General features: G+C 38.0%; 3 protein-coding genes and 1 pseudogene across 3 annotated transcripts; 1 reads left to right on the forward strand and 3 right to left on the reverse strand.

Moving 5' to 3' along the window:
* Nucleotides 1-960: 960 nt before the first annotated feature.
* Nucleotides 961-1,944, reverse strand: LOC146647924 (chemokine XC receptor 1-like). Its single transcript, XM_085389708.1, has one exon. It carries the CDS (start codon nucleotides 1,942-1,944, stop codon nucleotides 961-963), a length of 984 nt encoding a protein of 327 aa, XP_085245834.1.
* Nucleotides 1,945-7,977: 6,033 nt separating this feature from the next.
* Nucleotides 7,978-10,204, forward strand: LOC146647925 (pescadillo pseudogene; annotated as a pseudogene).
* Nucleotides 10,205-11,661: 1,457 nt separating this feature from the next.
* On the reverse strand, nucleotides 11,662-13,188 carry LOC146647926 (chemokine XC receptor 1-like). Its single transcript, XM_085389706.1, has 2 exons — nucleotides 13,175-13,188; nucleotides 11,662-13,022 (listed from the first exon to the last, which is right to left on the reverse strand). The coding sequence occupies exon 2, from the start codon at nucleotides 13,010-13,012 to the stop codon at nucleotides 12,002-12,004; it is 1,011 nt and encodes a 336-aa protein (XP_085245832.1). The 5' UTR covers nucleotides 13,013-13,022; nucleotides 13,175-13,188; the 3' UTR covers nucleotides 11,662-12,001.
* A 1,817-nt stretch (nucleotides 13,189-15,005) lies between these two features.
* Nucleotides 15,006-16,019, reverse strand: LOC146647927 (chemokine XC receptor 1-like). Its single transcript, XM_085389705.1, has one exon. The coding sequence runs from the start codon at nucleotides 16,017-16,019 to the stop codon at nucleotides 15,006-15,008; it is 1,014 nt and encodes a 337-aa protein (XP_085245831.1).
* Nucleotides 16,020-19,550: the final 3,531 nt, after the last annotated feature.

The raw sequence follows: 19,550 nt of genomic DNA on the forward strand, positions 1-19,550 counted from the left end.
ACTCTGTTATAAACATCTGCCATTAATTTCATTGTTGTTTGTTTTTGTTAAAGCAAAACAAAACAAAACAAAGTACCAGAGTGTAGCATCAACTAGCTTTAGTCATTGCAATTTTTTCAGTGCAGCTCATTGTAACATACTCAAATCACTATTTAGATAAATGAAAGCAGCTTCACAGCATTTCAGAAACAGCAAATGAAATGCAGGAATGAGATTCAGATTTCAGAAACATACATTTTTGACTTGGCAAATAAAAACATGTAAGATAGATAAAATATATAAGCTAAGGCAAATATGGAAAAGATGAGAATTAAAATAAAAACAATCTTGATCACAACAGAGTTTGATCAGAAATGTGATCGGCACGGATATTTACATAAAAAAACAAAACGTTACGAAACACAGCACGTTACACATTACACGTATTACGCGAGGTCATCCAAGTTCAACCAGCCCCTTTCTTTAAAGTGAAAAGGTTGTGAAACATAAATTAGTATTGGATATTTTTTTATCACGGTCACACTCTTAAAAAGCAAAAAACTAGGTTAACTTATAATAGTTAAAATAAATTGGCATTCTGGTGGAGAAAAAAAACCTTTGAAAAATACAAAACTATTAGAACAATTTAGGCATGTTTCCTGTTAGAAAAACTAAATACATGGAACTGTCGAGCCTCTCAAGTTTAATACAAGAACTCCAGCAAACTCACTCACAAATGAATGAGGCACAAGAAACCTGGCCTTGTTGTAAAGTTTGGCGGTTTGCGTATCTTTGGTATATTTGTCAGCACTAACCACTGCATAATATCCTCCTCAATCCTCACATTAACAAAAATCAGTCTCTGTTATAAACAGGTGCTATTCAATTTAATTGTTGTTTGTTTTTATCTAATCTAATTAGAGATCTAGTAATATCTTATCGGAACTAAAAACATCTAATCTAATGCTAAGCATCACAAATTCAGATTTCTTCTGTATTTTTTAGAGAAATGAATGCAACTGAACTCCCATCGTTACTAACGTCTCTGCTTTGTGATAAAGGATTATGTAGCATGGAGAGATTCCTCCTAAAACTTTGTGCTCCAATTATATGGAACAGAGGACTAAGGCAACAGCAGAACTGAGATAGAGGATAAAGGATAAACCAAGAAAGGTGCAATGCTTCCATCACTGCATGTGTGTGTTTCACAAAACCCCAGATTATAAATGACATTACAGAGTCGCAGACGTGCAGAGGAGTCAAACAAAGAAAAGTCCCAAAAGTTATCCCTAAAATCACTTTTGAAGGCAGTTGCTGCCTGTTTATCTTGCCCTGTTTCATCATTATCCACATGTGGACATGACAGAATGTAGTGATAAGGAAAGGAATGAGAAAAAAAAGGCAAAACTCTGTGTAGACTCGAGCTTGGGTCCATTCAAACAGACACAGTTGAACCTCAAATATGACTTCGGTATACATGAACTGCTTAATGCTTGCAGCAGCACATACCAGCCATACCAAGATGCTAGTAATGAGGACACCACATTTTCTTGAGACCTGTGCACACAGACGTGAAACCTGAACAAAAGAAAAATAATAATGCAACGACATGACAGTGAGGATTAAAATAGAGGCGTACAGTCCTAGATAATAAACTGCTGTCATGAATCCACAGACCCACTCTCCAAAGATCCAGCTACGGAGTAAATTACAGGCCTCAAATGGCAAGGTCACAGTGATGCAAAGGTTAGATATTGTAAGTTGCAGAAGTAAGATATCGGGTGTGATCTTCCAAGCTTGTTCTTTTCGGATGACCCACATCAGGAAGCTGTTTCCGGACAGGCTGATGCAGAAGAAAATAATAATGGCAGCAGCACAATAGCATTCGAGCGCCGACAGTGGAAAGTCATCCTGACTGCTTTCAGTCTCATTAAAGAATGTAAACTCGTCACTGCTCAAGGCCATTATTTACTTGTTGAGGTCTTGTAAGGAAATAGCTGCTGATCTATTGAAGAAGTAAAGATATAAGGTTAGTTTTTTTTTTAAATATACATAAATGATTACATTTTTTGTTGTGGTTTAAATCTATCAGACAAATCTCGATAAAAACTAATCCAGTCCAGTGTAATAGACACAACACTATACAAACTTCAACAGTGTTGAAAGTTAAAGGTTATGATTTGGAAATCTGTTGTTTGGAGCGACTGTTGTGTTATACTGTAATGTTTATAAGAAATACCATGAGTGCTTTTTAATGTAATAGCAGTTAATTCAAAGTAATCATAATATTTATTCAACATGTAATTTTTGCGCTTGTATCCTATCCCCATCTATTCCTGTGAATTATAATGTGTAGTAAAGGTGAACACAGTGGCATCAGTTTTGTCTAATTTAGACACCGGTTCTTTTCATCCACCTTCCACGCACTGCTGTCAGGTTTCAGGACAATTCTATAGCACGAAATGCATCTCTCTTCATTCTAATTACACTCAGGACCACCTGCCAAGTGCATGTACATTCATTCTGCTCCTAGAAGGGCTCCCTTTGGGGATCTGCCAAGTCCAGAAGCCACTGCAGCTTGTTGCTTCATGATCACTAAACATTGTAATGTGTAGTTGGGTTTGGGATCCCTACTAGTGAAACCATGATGAAGCTCAACCTCAACCTAGACTTTTAGTCTAATTAAGAGTTTAAGATCACCGTTTGAGGCTTTTCTTTATGAGTCTTTGTGAGGACATTACTGTTGATCTAGCAAAGAAGTGAGAATATATTATTGTTATTATTATTAGTAGTAGTATATACATTAATAAAGTAATTATTTTTTAGGCCAACCTAGATAAAGACTAATGTAGCCTAACGTAACAGATCCTATCTTTTAATACACAGCTTGAACTGCTTTAAGTGTTTAAGAGGTTGTGTTATACTGCCTTTTTTGTAGGGCAAACCATAAACAGTCAAAGTGATCAGAATGCTTATTAATGATATTTATTAGAAATATCACAATTCCGTATATATCATGCCTTTAACTTAGAATGAACCACATAAAATGAAATGTGCTAAAGCACTATAATACCCATAAATGGCACATAAACCTATTCTGTAAGAGTTATAGTGAGTCATTAAAAAAATTGTCACAACAAGTGTTATTGTATGCATAGCAACATCAAAATGTTTTTTTTTCATGGTGATGATTTAAGAGTCTATCTATCAGGTGATCCAGGTGATCCAGGTGATCGATATATCGTTAGCTTCATAGCATAAGTGCCTAAGTCATTGACTTAGTCAAATGACTTAGGCAATTATGCTATGAAGCTAACGATATGCATTTTTTTTTCTCTGCCCGTTCTGTTGGTTTTTGTCTTTTGCCCTTCTCCCCCGTCCCTCTTCTCAGCTGTTTCTCTTTCCCTCTTTCTTTCTCCCCTTCTTTCCCCCAGTCAAGTCTGTCCCGTATTCAGTGAGTGAAAATAAAATGAACAATAAAAGGTGAATCAAATGGACCATTACGGCAAAGCTGGGATGGTCAATTTGGTAAAGTAAATCCGTTGGGCATCTTTCTTTGCCTTTAGACAACAATTCTGATGGCAAAAGAGCCAAACGGGACAGGCAAAAAAAAAAAGAAAAAAAAAAAGAGTCTATTTTAACTTTTTTTCCATTTTCATTATCATTCTTGTAATATAAGTTTCACTCCATATTCTTGGATTTTTCATTAAAGTTTTTCCCAAACGTTCCCATTTACACAAATCGACTCCTTACCTTGTGCATGTGCTCATGTGTCAGGCTAGGTCCTGCTCACAGCCTCTCTCAGTGATAGTGTTAATGCACGTAAACTTCACACTAATTTCACTCTAACATGAACTAAAGAAAAGTGCTGTTTGAGCATTTTGTTTTTTCCAGTCCAGTTTATTGTGACATACCAAAATCATTTTGTGGGAACAGAGAAGTGAAAACAGCTTCCTGCTTAAGTTACATCTCTACACAGAGATCAACTCACAAAGAAAACAATAAGCAAATTTAAATTGCATTCAATTGAATCATACAAACATGATTAGAGTTTTGGGGACATAATTTGTTGCAAATTGTGCAAAATATAAGGTTAAAACAACATATTTCATGTTATGCCTGATGTAGCTGTGTAAGTACCAAAATGGGTAACATTTAACTGAGTCCTTGTCCTTGAGCCAGCTCTTATGGAACTAAAAAGTTAAAATCACTAAGGTCACATTCCTTTTTAACCTGAAATAATATACCTTATAAATGAACAAATTAGTACATTCATGTTTAATCAAATGATAGCAATAAGCAACCAGTAATAAAGATAAAGACCCAATCATCAGTAATTTCTGACTGTCAGACAAAAGAAGTGTTAAGGAAAATGATCTGAAAAGTTACAGCTTTATTTATTATAACAAATCTGATGTTGATATAAATTTCAGGTAATTTATCTAATTCTAACACAAAGCATCTAATCCTAATTTCAACTGCAAACTGCACTTACATGATATATAGTCATTCTCAGGTGGAGTGCAGGATCCATCCAGATGAGGAAGCTGCATTAATTTGTCGTTTTTGACCCACTGCAGTTTTTGCTGGTCTTCATACAACCCAGTATCAGTGCTATCGTACAGGTGATTACTAATAATAATTAAATTAGCTTATAAACGAACATGTAGTCAGTTCATTTCACTAAAGACCAGCAGCCCAGTAAGATGGAAAAAATATGTACTACACTGGCTGGTCCACTAGAGGACATCATGTGAGTGTCACACTTGTATCCTTGTAGTATAAGCAGGGGGCAATAGTTTACTGAAAGCTAAAATATCCCTATTGACTAAGCTCCTTCTATACTGGCTAAGATTAAGCTCCTGCTGAAGGCTAATACTTTTAACAAATTAATAAAAGTGTAATTACTCAGGAAACCTGATGCAATACCATGAAAAATAACACCAACAAGTTTTTGTGTTATTCTAGCTCAGTCTGGTCTGGCTAATTTTAGGAGGCCATGTCATTTCAGGTGCTGTTGTTCAAGTAAGCAGCATACATGTATGTTGCTACTTGAACAACAGGGAAAAGGGAAATAACCATGTTTCCATCTTAAACAGGCCAATCCCAGTAGTTACCTCTGCATTCTCTCTGTGTTCATACTGAGTTTGAAGCAGGAAATTTTACATTATTCTTTATGATGAAACTATAATGTTAAAATACCCTTTACCCATTAAATCTGCATACTGTTAGACATTTTAGTTACACAAAGAGTTTCACATTTATTTTGTTATAACTTGTTACACCATAAGATATGGTAAACGACACACTACTAAGCATTGGTAAGGTATTAGTGAATCCCTATTTCATCATTTGAAAAACTGAAAGTACCCTGTGGTTGTTGGTGCTCAGTGTTTCTCTTCCTCTCTTAAACACCTCCTTAGACTCTGATGGTATACTTACATTTCAGAATTCTCTGAAACTCAAATGGGTCATGTTTGCACATTATTTATAAATTTTTGTGCTTTTTCGACTTCCTTTTTGTGTTCTAAAAATAGCTGACATTTTCTGTGGGGGGTAGTGAGTACTTCAAAGTCCACTGAGAAAGTTCCTACTGTGACCCAGCCAGAAAACTTTCAGTTATTTACTAAGATGACACCTTGCTATAATAGTTGTAACTAAAGGGGGAGTTTGTATTAGTTTATATCTTTCAGAGAATGAAATGCAGAAACTGCAGGATATTATGGCCAGGCAGACATCTAACAGGGTTCCTACATTGTAGTGCTTTTATCAATCTGCTGCACAAGATGGTGGAGGAAAGCAAGGCGCTATCATCTTAACACCTTTTTATTTTCCAACATGGTTTCAGAGCCAAACTGCAGCCAAGGGGAGATCTAAGAGGAAAGCACGAAGCACAGCAAGACATAGAGGTTTCCCTGGGAGAAAATAAGCATTTCAAACTAAAATCACGTTAAGGCCAAACTGATCCTTATATCAAACTAGTTGAACAATGTAGTGATGCCTGCATGCAGGAGAGGAGGAGGCAAGGAGAGAGCAAAAGAGGGAAAGCTACAGAGAGTAAGTGAATGAGGAGGATTGGGAAGAGCACCGGACTCTAGGGATCGCAACAAGTTGTCTGAAATCAGTCATAGTCAAAGTCATATATCCTTTATGTTTTTACCTTTGACCTTTAGTTTCACTGATGCAGTTTTATATATATTTAAACTGTCTTACCCACAACGCGGTTTTTCATCAGCAGAAATGTCAGATAGGAAAGGATTGTGGAATACTCTGATGCACCTGCTGGTGCACCAACTTAGGCACGCATGTCTTTTTACTGACAAAACATTTAAGTAAATTGTTGTAGTTAAGGAAGCATCTCTGAGTTGATTCAAAACAAAAAGAGGATGTCATGGTTATGGGTCAGGTGACCAAGGGTTCTGAGCTTTTGCAATTTCATTACAGATTTTGTGATGTGGGCTTTGTTTGCAGACTCTGTTAATTGTGTGGATGCCTACGGCATCCACACAATTGAGATCCTGTTGAGATCCTGTTGAGATCCTGTTGAGATCCTATTGAGATCCTGTTTCTCTTTATTCTTTATCCTTTATTATTCTAGTTGCTCCATTTCTTTGCCGCTTAACTACTCCCTCAGTTTTCAGCCGATTTTCACCATTCAAACGGGTACTTATTACTATTATACTTTTTAAAATATTACACTTTTTTCCTTTAATTTGTCCCATTGAAATGAATGGGAAACTTCCACAATTCTGCTAAAACTTGCTTGTCTTTGAAACCTAACTTCTTCCTCATACTTTCACCTGGAAACTCCATTCAAACTTTAAAACGTTCTCAAATGATTGGGCTATTCCTGTCTGATTCAGCTTTTTCATATCTGTTACCGTTTTTATTTAATGCCTCTTTAAGTTCTCAGTTGCAGCTTTGTGATTTTTCAGAAAATACATGTGTTGCTATGGTTGCTATGCAATTAACTCAGAGTGGACAGTGAAACTTTGTGAATTTTCTCTTCATGTCCAAACAACTTCTTGCTACTCGCTAAATTTCCACTCAACTTCCTCAAATTATACATCAAAACGTAGGTATTTTTGCTGGCTTTCAGAAAATGTCACTATCACTGTTGTGGAAGTTACAGATTTTTATCAAATCGCCTCAGAGCAACACAATGTCTGAAAACTCTCCAAACAAAGTGAATGGGGACTTTGTTCAAAATCACAGCTGGAACTCTCTAATGAGAGGCATTTTCAAATCGTCATATGTCCTTAAGTTAAGACACGAGGCTTGTGCCAATTCATCTTCAGACAGTGCTGACACTCAAGGTCGAAGCAGTTTTTACAGTCATCTTACCATTGAGCCATAAATTACGTTTGTTTGAGGGGAGGAAATCTGTCCTCCTCTCATTTTTCAAACTCCGAAAATGAAGCCGTTTCTTCTCTCGTCATATCTCCGCAACCGAGATACAGTCGATTGGTAATGAAACGAATCTTCAGACCAAAGTTTTTGGGTTCAATCCCACCTTGTTCGACATTTTTTTTTTCACTACAAATTAATACACTATCACAGACAAGTAATTCATATTAATAATTTATTACAATTCTGCAAAGTTTTATGATTTTACCAGCTTTTCTAATATGGACCTCAGATTCTTGTTAACAGTCCATGGCAGAAATACATACAAGTACACAGCCTGATGAAGCAGACAGAAGCACTACCTCTGATTGGTTCAGCATTTTCACCTCTTATCAGCACAAATCTCAGCCTCTTCTGCTGTTTTCATTAGAATTTTAAGCTTTTCCAGAAATTCTGCTCATTCAACTCTTTTCAGCAAAATTTTCAGTTTTTTCTGCTTTTTTCAGAAAAAAACTATTTTCAGCAGAAATTCTGCTCATTCAACTCTTTTCAGCAAAAATTCTGCTAATTGAACTCTTTTCAGCAGAATTTTCACCTCAGTAGGGGTCCTACTGCGTGTGGCTTGACATGCGCGAAAGAGAGGCCCTCTTTCGCGCATGTCAAGCCACACGTGCATCTCCTGCGTGTTGTGTTGGTCGTTGTTGTGTACCCTTGCGAATTGTGTAATTTGTACACAACTACATTTGGATAAAACTCCGTGGAGGGTTAGAAACTGTCTCTAAATGGGAGGTCTTCAAAAGAAAAAGTTTGAGAGGGGCTCTGCCACCAACTACATCACAAGAAACAGAGCTCGAAAGAAGTTGCAGCTCAGCCTCCCAGATTTCAGGCGACTTTGCATTCTCAAAGGCATATACCCTCATGAGCCAAAACACAAGAAGAAGGTGAACAAGGGATCTACAGCCCCAAGGACCTTCTACCTGCTCAAAGACATCCGCTTTCTGCTCCATGAGCCAATTGTTGGAAAGTTCAGAGAGTACAAGATATTTGTGCGTAAGCTTAAGAAGGCTTATGGAAAAACAGAGTGGTCTGCAGTGGAAAGACTGAGAGAGAACAAGCCGACCTATAAATTGGATCACATCATCAAAGAAAGGTATCCAACCTTCATTGATGCCCTCCGTGATATCGACGATGCCCTCTGCATGTGCTTCCTCTTCTCTACTTTTGCTCGAACAGGAAAATGTCATGTGCAGACAATCCAGCTGTGCAGGCGCCTTACTGTGGAGTGGATGAACTATGTGATCGCATCACGTTCTCTCCGAAAGGTTTTCCTCTCCATCAAGGGAATATATTATCAGGCTGAGGTGATGGGACAGCTCATTACATGGGTGGTGCCATATCAGTTCTCCCATGATCACCCCGTTGATGTTGATTACAGAGTAATGGCAACATTCACAGAGTTGTACACCACTCTGCTGGGCTTTGTCAGTTTCAGGCTCTACAGTTCCCTCAACTTGGTCTACCCACCAAAGCTGGACAGTAATGGAGAGTCAGAGCCTAAGGAAGAGAGTGAGGATGACTATGCCATGAATTCAGAAAGTTACTTAGAGAAACTGTCAGCTCTGAGTGCCAGTCTGGCACGCGTGGTTTCTTCTGCAGATGAGGAGGAGGAGGCTCAACTGGACCAGTTTCCCAGTGAAGGGGAGGACATGGAGAAGATGGAGGCTAGGGAAAAGGAACTGAAACAGCAAGAAGCTCAGAAGAAGCTTTTTGAGGGACTCAAGTTTTACCTCAACAGAGAAGTTCCCAGAGAGTCTCTGGCATTCGTCATCAGGTGTTTTGGAGGTCAGGTATCCTGGGACAAGTCTGTGTGCATTGGTAGCACATACGATGTGACAGATGAGACCATCACTCATCAAATTATTGACAGGCCCAGTGTTGGCAAACAGTATATCAACAGATACTACATCCAACCCCAGTGGCTATACGACTGTGTCAATGCCAAAATTCTCTTGCCTGTGGAGGATTATTTCCTTGGGGTGACTCTACCCCCTCACCTGTCTCCGTTTGTGGAGGAGAAGGAAGGTGACTATGTGCCTCCAGAGAAACTGAAGATGATGGCCTTACAGCGAGGAGAAAAACCAGGCAATGAACAAGAGGAGGATGAGGAAGAAGAGGAGGAGGAGGGAGAACAGGAAGAGGAAGAAGAACAAGAAGAGGATGACAATGGTGATGAAGAGGATGATGAAGAGGAAGTAGCAGAAGAGAAAAACCTTAAGAAAATGGAAGAACAAAGATCCCAGGGCAAGTCTCTACATGTCAAAGTGACACCTGGAAAGCTGAAGGTAGAAAATAAGGCACGCTTGGAGCAGGAGGAGAAAGCAGAGGAGAAGCGTCTGGCCATTATGATGATGAAGAAAAAGGAAAAGTACCTCTATGACAAAATCATGTTTGGAAAGAAAAGAAAAGTCCGTGAGGCTAACAAGCTTGCTGCCAAGAGGAAGGCTCACGATGATTCAGAAAAAGCAAAAAAGAAAAAGGCCCGAAAATAACTGGTGCCTTCTTCAGACTGACTTTCTTTTTAACTTTGAGACTCAGTGCATTGCAGGTTTACATACCATAAAACCTGAAAGTGCAGTAGAGCTCTGCGTGCTACATGCACTCTAATGACCTCTGCAGAACTTCAAACAGCGCAGGTTGTCACAAATGCTAGTTGTGTGATTATTATTGTAAAAGTAACTGTTTGATCTGTGCTCCACTTTTCTGTATTGTACAATACAACTTCCTGTTTATTTTAAAATCTGTAACCGAAACATTTTACAGTTAAACGGACTGAATTAAACCTGTTACTTGTGATATTGCAAAAGAAAAAAAAAAAGAATTTTCACCTCTCTTCAGCAGAAATTCTGCTGATTCATCTCTTTTCTGCAAAGTTTTCAGCCTTTTCACCTCTTATCACCACAATTCTCAGCAGCTTCTGCTCATTTCAGCAGAATTGTCAGTCTCTCCACCTTTTCTTTGTGAGCAAGAGTTTGGTGCAGTGACATGAGTAGCTGCCTTGCGACCACAAGGTCCAGGTTCAAATCCTGCTCAGGGCAACATTTTTTTTTTTCTTTTTCAGCAGACATCTTCAGCGTTAAGGCATCCACACAGCATTTTCACAGGAAATGCAAATTTTTTCTAGTTCTGTTTGGGTTTCCTTGTGCTTATGACTTTTTTTTATTCCCACTAGTTCCCTATTCTATTATTTTATGTCTCTAGTTTAGTCTGTTTTGTCTGTTAGTTCTCCTCCTGCCCCTTTAGACATCTGTCTGTGTTTTATTCTTTTGTGTCTCCTTGAAGTCTTTCATGTCTCCATGTATGTTTAAGTTTTGTCAATGTCAAGTTTGGGTATCTTGTCTCTCTGTGTTTATGCTTCCTGTTTTATTTTATTTTAGTGAGCCTGTGTCCTTTGCGCGCTGTCCTTTGTCAGAGTATCTGTTGTAGTTCCTTTTTCCGTTGTCCTTTGTGTTTCTCAGTACTAGTGTGTTTCGTCATGCCACCTCATTGTGTTTTTTCGTAGATGTTTAGTTTTCTGTTTTCCCCATTGAGCTTTTGTTTCACCCATTTGGATGTTTGCTGCTTTCGTTCCTTTTTTGCCATCAATCAAATACACAGTTCGCTTTGTTAACCTCTTTCTGCTCATGTCTGCATTTGGGTTCAACTCACCTTCAAATCTAAACACCCTGCAGATTATGACAGAGAAGCTATTAGTTTGCTTAAGAATATTACAACATTTCCAGCACAGCAAACATTGCCTCACTTTTTGTGTCAGGTCTATATTGGCCACAGGTAGATGAAACTAACCCTGCTCAAAAGCATCCAGAATGATCATAACATTTATCCAGCATGTCAGCATACGTGTCCTGTCATCAGTGACAGTTAAAAAATATGAAGTCAACTATATGGAAGAAAAATTAGGAGGCTAAATGGAATTTTAATAAAGTGGAGCAATTTAAATGTTGTGTTTGAGAACAATGTGATGACATCAGAGATCTATAAATGATAAAGTGAGTCTAGGGTCACTGTGAGTCAGTGAAACAAAGAGTTAGCATACCTGTAGAATACCTGCAAACCTGTATGAATTGTCAGTTAAGCATAATTTATTCCATATGTCCAAGCTTTAACATTTTGTAATTTTTTTCTATTATGATTTATATTCCTGTAATATTAATGTCCATATTCCAAAACGTTTCTCATTTTTTATTACACGACTCATTACATTATTATCCATTTCAAAGAAAGATTAAAGGCCCAAGTGACTTCCCTTCTGCTTCACGGTTTCCCTTAGTGAATATGTTAATATACTTATACTACACACTACTCTGACTCTATCGGTGACCACAGAAAACTGCTGTCAATGCATTTTTTTCCCCCAATTCATCTGACATTACATACCACAAAAACAAAGAAGTGAAAAAAGCTTCACTGTATTTCAGAAACATTTTCATTTCTACAAAAAATACTAATAAAACGACACCAGCGAAATGCACAATTTTACAAACATCTTTGACCTTGCACATTAAAAAGCCTAAAACAAAATCTGTGTATATGATATCAAGACTATATGCAAAACATGTCAAATTATATACAACCTTTGTTTTGTAAAAGTATTTGAAGACTGAATCAGTGTTTACTTTCAAGAGGGACTTTTAAATGGATCATTGCGTCGTTCTGTGTTAACAGAAGAGTTGTCTACTGTGAAAGCTACATTCTGAATACCAGAGGTTTTCTGGCCAATATTTTCCTCCTTGTTCTTACTGCACAAATTTTTACATTTCAAAAGATTAAACAGATTATTTCGCAACTTCTGTGAGAGCATGTATAGCAGAGGGTTCATACAGCAGTGAGAATAGGCAAGCATTTCACAAATACGGTAGGCAACTGCTAACCGTTCCTCTGCCTTACAACCTATCGGTTTATAAAGAGATTTAATTAAAAGCACAATATGGTATGGCCCCCAGCAAAAGAAAAAGGCTGCAACAATACACAACAGCACAGCTACAGTCTTGTGCTTCTTTCTACTTAAACCTTGTAAAACTGTCTTGAGGATGGCAGAATAGCAAAAAATAATGATGGCAAATGGGAGGAAGAATAGCAGTGACACTTGGAGATAATGTCCAAGCTTGTCATCAGATCCATCATCACAATAGTTCTGATTATCCCAGTTTATGGCTTTTACTTTAGTTGCATCACTCAGGGATGCCGAGATGCTGATGATCCAGGCAGCTATACAGGCGCTGATTGCATACCTCCTTCTTCTAGCACGGTTGCTTTTCCAGTTTGGCAGCACCACCCTAATGAAACGGGCAACTGTCATGGCGGTCAGTAGAATGACACTGCTGTACAAACCAACAAAGAATACGGCAGTCATTAATTTGCAGACAAAGTCCCCAAAGACCCATTGTTGTAGGTGATCAACGGCCCAGAACGGAAGTGTGATGGTGAAGATCAAATCAGAGCAGGCCAGGTTCAGGATGAAAATATTTGTGATACTTTTCAGGTCCTCGTAGATGAAAAGAACACATAAGAGGAGGCTGTTGCCTATGATACTGAGGATGAAGATCAAGATGAAGAAAGGGCCAGTAATACTGGGAAAGTCACTGTCACAAAGAAAATGGACTTGATCGCTTGTCATGTTGTTTGCCATTGTCGATTTTCTACAAAATATAAACACAAAATAAGATTTTTTCAACACATTTAAATACTATAACTTAGCTGTTTTCTCTATACTGACAGAAACTGTGGATTTTAGTTTTAGTTTAATATGTAAAACAGAGACTAATAAAGGGGATTAAACACAGAAACCTACCTCTTGTATCTGCCAGCAAGTGTTCTGTTGAACTGTACTGTTCAGGAAAAGCTGCGATGATCTTAAGCAAACCAACAGTTCCTCTTTCTGTTTCACACTAAGTTCAAGATAACGCCCAAACCAAAATAAAAAACAAACAAACATTTTGTCCACATTTAAAATGAAACTTAAACAAAATTACACCTATGTTTCAATATCACTCACAACTAATTGTCTACAGTTTTGCTGCACTGATCAAAAGATAAAGATAAAGTTTTATTTATCTGATTTTTTATTTTTATTTGGTAAAGCCTTAAAATGCTGATGATATAAAGTTTGAAAATAAGCTACTTTTTTGGGAAGAAAATATATCCTGCTGAAAATAATGGAAACAATAAAAAAAACTTTGTAAAACTAATTGATATAATAACATAAACCCCTAAAACCCCTAGTTTGTTTTTCATACATGCTAATCTGATGGCTGAGTCTGCACCTGCTGAACTTGCCTGCTTTGTTGAACCGAACATGGAAGATGTTAACACACTGGATCAATCGTTGAGCCTTTTCTATTATCATGCTAAGTGAGTTATTTGAGGCTTCTTCACACTACACTCTAACTGATCTGCACCAGGAATTTGGTCCAACATGATTACAAAATCGACCTCTTAAGTCGACAGGTCAAAGTGCAATTTATTTGCTAGTTGCTCGCTTGTTGAAAAAGAAAGTATGCTGTTAAGAAAATATTAAAAGGTATCTCTTTCAAAATAAATAAACTTCAACAAGATACAAAAGTTAGTTTAATTTTTTTTAATGAAATTCATTGAGAAAAATAATCATAATATCAAATGTATATAAACAAACAACTTTTATAGTGATTTTTTTTTTTTAAAGGAGGAGGGAGCCTAAGGTTACATCATTTGCCATTTTACAATGCTGTGTTCGCAGCCATTCCCCAACTCTCTGTGAATGGTACTCATGGCCAATGATCAGTGGTCTTTGATCAATGGTCATGAGAATTTGCATATTTATGATGAAGGAACTGACCTCCCAGCCCATTGTTCTTTCAGTTGGCTGGTTTCAGTCATTATGCAAATGTACTGTTTATAAGATTGGGGAAACCTGCAGTCGGCTGAGACTGAAGAAGTCCCTTGGATGAGTGACAAAACATTTCTCCCACTGAAAACGCTACGTCCAGATGAACAGATTCAACTTTTGGAGACATGTAATCATAGTGACCAATCTACAGTATCACTACTACAATACAGTATAATCAACTGATCATTTTGGAGTAGTGGAAGTTTAAAATAGAAGATTCTGATTAGAAAGTATATAAACACAGTTAAAAACATTAAGAAAAGGTATTGAAACACAATGTCAAACTGAAATTGTCACTTCTGTTTCTCTTTATATCAGGGGTCTCGAACTGCAGGCCTCGAGGGCCGGTGTCCTGCAGGCTTTAGATGTGTCCTTGATCCAACACAGCTGATTTAAAGGCTAAATGAGCTCCTCAACATGTCTTGAAGTTCTCCAGAGGCCTGGTAATGAACTAATCATTTGATTCAGGTGTGTTGACCCAGGGTGAGATCTAAAATCTGCAGGACACTGGCCCTCGATTAAGCATGTTGCCATGGTGATTTAGCCAGGTAAAAACAAAGTCACTTTTGTAACAGAAAACTTAATCTTGCTGTGTGGTACACCCCTTTGGCATCAACAAAGTCAGACTCTATCATTAATAGGTGCTGCCAACTTTTTTTGTTTTTTTGCTTGTACTATATTAAGTTCAGCTAATTTATCTAATCAAATTCTCCAGCATCTACCCGTCTCATCCTAATGCATGCATGCTACAGTAAATTCAAATTTCTTCCTCATTTTGGAGAGGGATTAATGCCATTGGACTGTCAGTTTTAGTTTCATCTCTGCACAGTGATAATGTATTGCACGGCATGGGAAGATACCTCCTAAACCTTTGTACTCCTATTAAATGCACCAAAGGGATAAAGCAGCAGTAGATGTGAATGATGGAATGAATGATCAACCAAGCATAGTGCAATGCATATATCAGTTCATGTGTGTACTCATAAAAATCCAATAGTAGCAAGGACTGTATAAACATGTGGATGCTATAAGGGGCCAAACATAGAAAAGTACTGACAGTTATGCCTAAAATCAATTTTGAAGGCTGTTGTTGGCTGTTTATCCTGCCCTGCTTTGCCATTATCCACATGTGAACATAACAGAATGAAGTGATAAGGACAGGAATGAGAAAGAAAAGAAAAATCTGTGTGTAGATTTCAGTGAGTTTCATGGTTAGTGACTCCACCAAATTTACACACACTTTCATGTCAGCGATTTCGATGACTCGACCACTCACAGCCAGTTTAATGCTTGCAGCAGCACACACCAGCCACATCACAATGCTACCTATGAGAACACCATATTTTGTTAAGGCCTGTGCAGACAAGCACCAAGGCTGAACCACAGTAACATAAGAATGCAAAGACATGGCAGTGAGGATCACCACGGCGGTGAATAGTCCCAGAAAATAAATCCCTACACCTACTCCGCAGGCCCACTCTCCAAAGACCCACGTATGGAGTGCATTACAGGCTGCAAAAGGCAATGTCACAGTGAGGCAGAGGTTAGAAACTGTGAGCTGAAGAAGTAAAATATCCGATGTGATCTTCCAAGCTTGTTCCGTCCAGAGGACCCACAGCAGGAAGCTGTTTGCAGGCAGGCTGATGCAGAAGACGAGACTGTTGACAGCAGCAGGATAGTAAAGTTCTGATATCTTAATGTCATACTCGGTCTCGCTGCTGTGAGTCTCATTAAAGTGTATGTAATCATAACTGTCACTGTCCAAGGCCATGATTTACTTGTTTAGGTCTTGTGAGGAAAGTACTGTTGAGGAAATGAAAAAAAAAAATCTTATACTGTGAAGATGATTTTTTTTTATTTATATTTATATATATATATATATATATATATATATATATATATATATATATATAAACATAATTAATGCATTTTGGTACAAATATGTTAGTCAAGATAAAAACTAAAGCAGTTTAGAACCAATGATTATAAAGTTAAACAGCATAATATTCATACCTTCAACAGCATTCAGGAAAAATTAAATGTAGAAACAAGAATATGGAATAAAAACAGAAGATACTGAATTTTGTCTCAAAATAAACCATTTTAAATAAAATGTGTTTAATCAGAATGATATGACATCTGTCACGGGTTGCCAGGGCAAGCAGTGTGCGAATTATTTAGGATCCAAGATGCGGCAGCTGTGGTGCAAGTGAGTTTATTAATCAAATGTAGATACAAACAGAGATGGCGAGGGTGAGCATGAAACTAAGAAAACCTAAACTGGGAAAAACTAACCAGATGCAGGGAGGCACAGGGAAATACACAGAATGACGGACGGAGAGACGCAGACAAACCAGCAACAAGGACGAGGGAACACACTAAATACACACACCAGCAATCAGGGGATGGGAAACAGGAGGGAACCACACCTGGGAGACATCACAGCTGACGAGGCAGGGGAAACATACACAGAACGCACTGACGTCAGACAGACACCTTCAAAGTAAAACAGGAACACATACATGTAATGACACAACACACACAAACTTAACACAGACTGGGGAACACAGAACGCAGGAACATGAAACGTGAAGAAGGAGAGTACAAAAACCCAGAATAAACAAAACCACAGAATAATAAAAACATAAACACGGAGTCACAGACTCCGGACCATGACAACATCAGAGATGAATGGCAAATAAAGCAAGTCCACGGGGGTTATTGTGAACCAGTGAAGAAAATGGTCACAACATATAATGTTGCTTGCATAACAGCACTGAAGTTTTATTTAATATTCCCTGGTTAATTCATATCGCAGTAATATCAAATTCCACCCCATATTCCTACATTTCCTTACATTTCCTATATTTCTGTCACAACTTTTATTTTTGTTAATAATAAATAAATAATTGTTAAGATAAATAATAAATATTAATATTTTATTATTACATGAATCATTTCTCATGAGTGTTATCACCTAATTCAAAAGAGAAAGACAGCCAAGAAGAGCCTACCTTGTGCATGCACTCTGTGTTTCCCTCACTGATTGTGTTAATACACTTACACTTCGTACTAATATGACCACAGAAATTTTCTTTCATTGCATTTTTTCCGTCTAGCCTATCATGACATGTGCAAAGAGAAGAGAGAAGTGAAAACAGCTTCACTGGATTTCAGCAACATTTTCTTTTCATTTTCTTTTTTACAAAAACAGCATTGCTTGTAAAAGTGCAGTAAAAAAGTGCAGATTCTTAAACGCATACATTTTACTTTTACTTGGCGCATTAAAATGAAAAAATGCATGTCATTTCAATTGAATTTCAGGAGAACATACCCGTCGAGTCTACGGTAGCGCAAAGTCTATACGGTGACCGTAGACACTGTAAAACTTGGCCCGATAGGAGCTCAGAATCCTGTTATGGCTAGTCATTGCACATCATTATAACACAGAAGAAAAGAAAGGGGATGGACAGTACGGTAGTGCAATTCATCCAGATCGGTGATTGGTCAAAAGTCTAGGGTGGCAAAAGGGGAAAGAAGAGCCTTGTGATTGGTGAATATAGTGCAATGAAGGAAACTTCTGTTTTTCATTCAGTCTGTTGTTTTTTTTTCTTTATCAGGTGATGTTTCCAGCTCCTTTATCGCAACTGATGCCTGGACTGCTGTTTGTGGTCTTCAGTATGATCACAATGTGTTATTTATTTATTTTGAGTGGTTTACAATGACAGCACAGTATTATCAGTGTACAAACAATAAAAGCATCTAGTTTTTACTCCAACATCGATGAGGATTTTCCTTTGGCTCTTTTGAACCAAAACAGGTTGGAAAATCCCCTGAAATTAACAGCAATTGAGAATGAATTGCTTTCATTTCTTCTGTGTTATTATGATGTGCAAAGACTGGCCATAGGAGGAGTGCCCCGATGAGACAATGTAATTGTTTTACTTTTATACTGGTAAATTGAGAAGGATTATTCATACCATTGTACTGTCATTTGTACTTGTCTGTACAAGCAAGAAAATTAAAGGCATACCCTGAACTTCTGACCCCCACACGGAGAGACATTGTTGCACTTTGCTGCCATGTTAAGGTCCACTTCTCAAAGAGAAACGAGTCGTAAAATCAGTACAAAGTTGCTATGAGAGATTATCTTTGTATTGTGACGTAAGTATTTGAAGAGGGGTCACTGAATAGATGATTATGAAAATGGTGTGATCATATCTTTCACAGTCACTAGACCTCAACCTATCTGGGGGAAATTTGACTGTCATAACAGACAGATAATAGCTCTGTTAGTGTTTCTGAATCAATTCCAGGAAACACTGAAGCTGTTGCAGAGGCTTGTGTTGTACAAAAACTTGTGTTTGCCACCTGCTTGTACACATTGCTTCTGTGGTTCTGGTCTGTTATGTGTTTCTACATAGTTGTGTCTTCTGAACCTGTTGGCAGAGGAGGCTATTTGTGTGCAACTAAATAAAAAACATATAAAACATATTTCTCTTTCTATAGATTGTATTTATTTATACTTGTATGTTTGTATGTAAGTGGATGAAACAGGAATACAGGAAAACATCACTGCAGGATAGTCAATCAGTGAACTTGATTATAAATGCAATCCAAGGGGCTTTATATAATTAACTGTGTACAAAAAGTCAAAAGTGCCTGTCAGGTATGCTGGAATCATACACGTTACCATCAACAATATCACTGTGAATGTTACACACTTAAAGAAAGTTTATGAGCAACATGTACTGACAATAGCCATACATGGGTAAATGGGTAGTAAATGGCAGTGCAGTAAATCTGCCTAGTATGATTAATATCATACTAGGCAGATTCGTATGATATCATGATCGTGGCTCAAGAGTTGGGAGTTTTCCTTGTAATCGGAAGGTAGCCGGGTCGAGCCCCGGCTCGGACAGTCTCGGTCGTTGTGTCCTTGGGCAAGACACTTCACCTACCGCCTACTGGTGTTGGCCAGAAGGGCCGATGGCGCGATATGGTACCCTCGCTTCTGTCAGTCTGCCCCAGGGCAGCTGTGGCTACAACTGTAGCTTGCCTCCACCAGTGTGTGAATGTGTGTGTGAATGGGTGGATGACTGGGTGTGTAAAGTGCTTTGGGGTTCCTAGGGGGGACTAGTAAAAGCGCTATACAAATACAGGCCATTTACCATTAAATACACGATACACTTACTACTTCATATATCTCACATCATTTGTAACGAGCCACCGAAAGCACCACGTGAAGGCGCGTGGATACCTTCTGTGCGTGAGTGAATGCAACGACTCGGCTGAGCAGCTC

This window comes from Rhamphochromis longiceps, linkage group LG18 (genome assembly GCF_057381845.1).
Source record: "Rhamphochromis longiceps isolate RC_006_pf linkage group LG18, R_longiceps_female_GT1.1, whole genome shotgun sequence".
Taxonomy (NCBI): domain Eukaryota; kingdom Metazoa; phylum Chordata; class Actinopteri; order Cichliformes; family Cichlidae; genus Rhamphochromis; species Rhamphochromis longiceps.

Bases quoted from the DNA above. Each gene is read 5' to 3' on its own strand.
- LOC146647924 (XM_085389708.1), bottom strand. From the start codon at position 1,944: ATGGCCTTGAGCAGTGACGAGTTTACATTCTTTAATGAGACTGAAAGC.
- LOC146647927 (XM_085389705.1), bottom strand. From the start codon at position 16,019: ATGGCCTTGGACAGTGACAGTTATGATTACATACACTTTAATGAGACT.
- LOC146647926 (XM_085389706.1), bottom strand. From the start codon at position 13,012: ATGGCAAACAACATGACAAGCGATCAAGTCCATTTTCTTTGTGACAGT.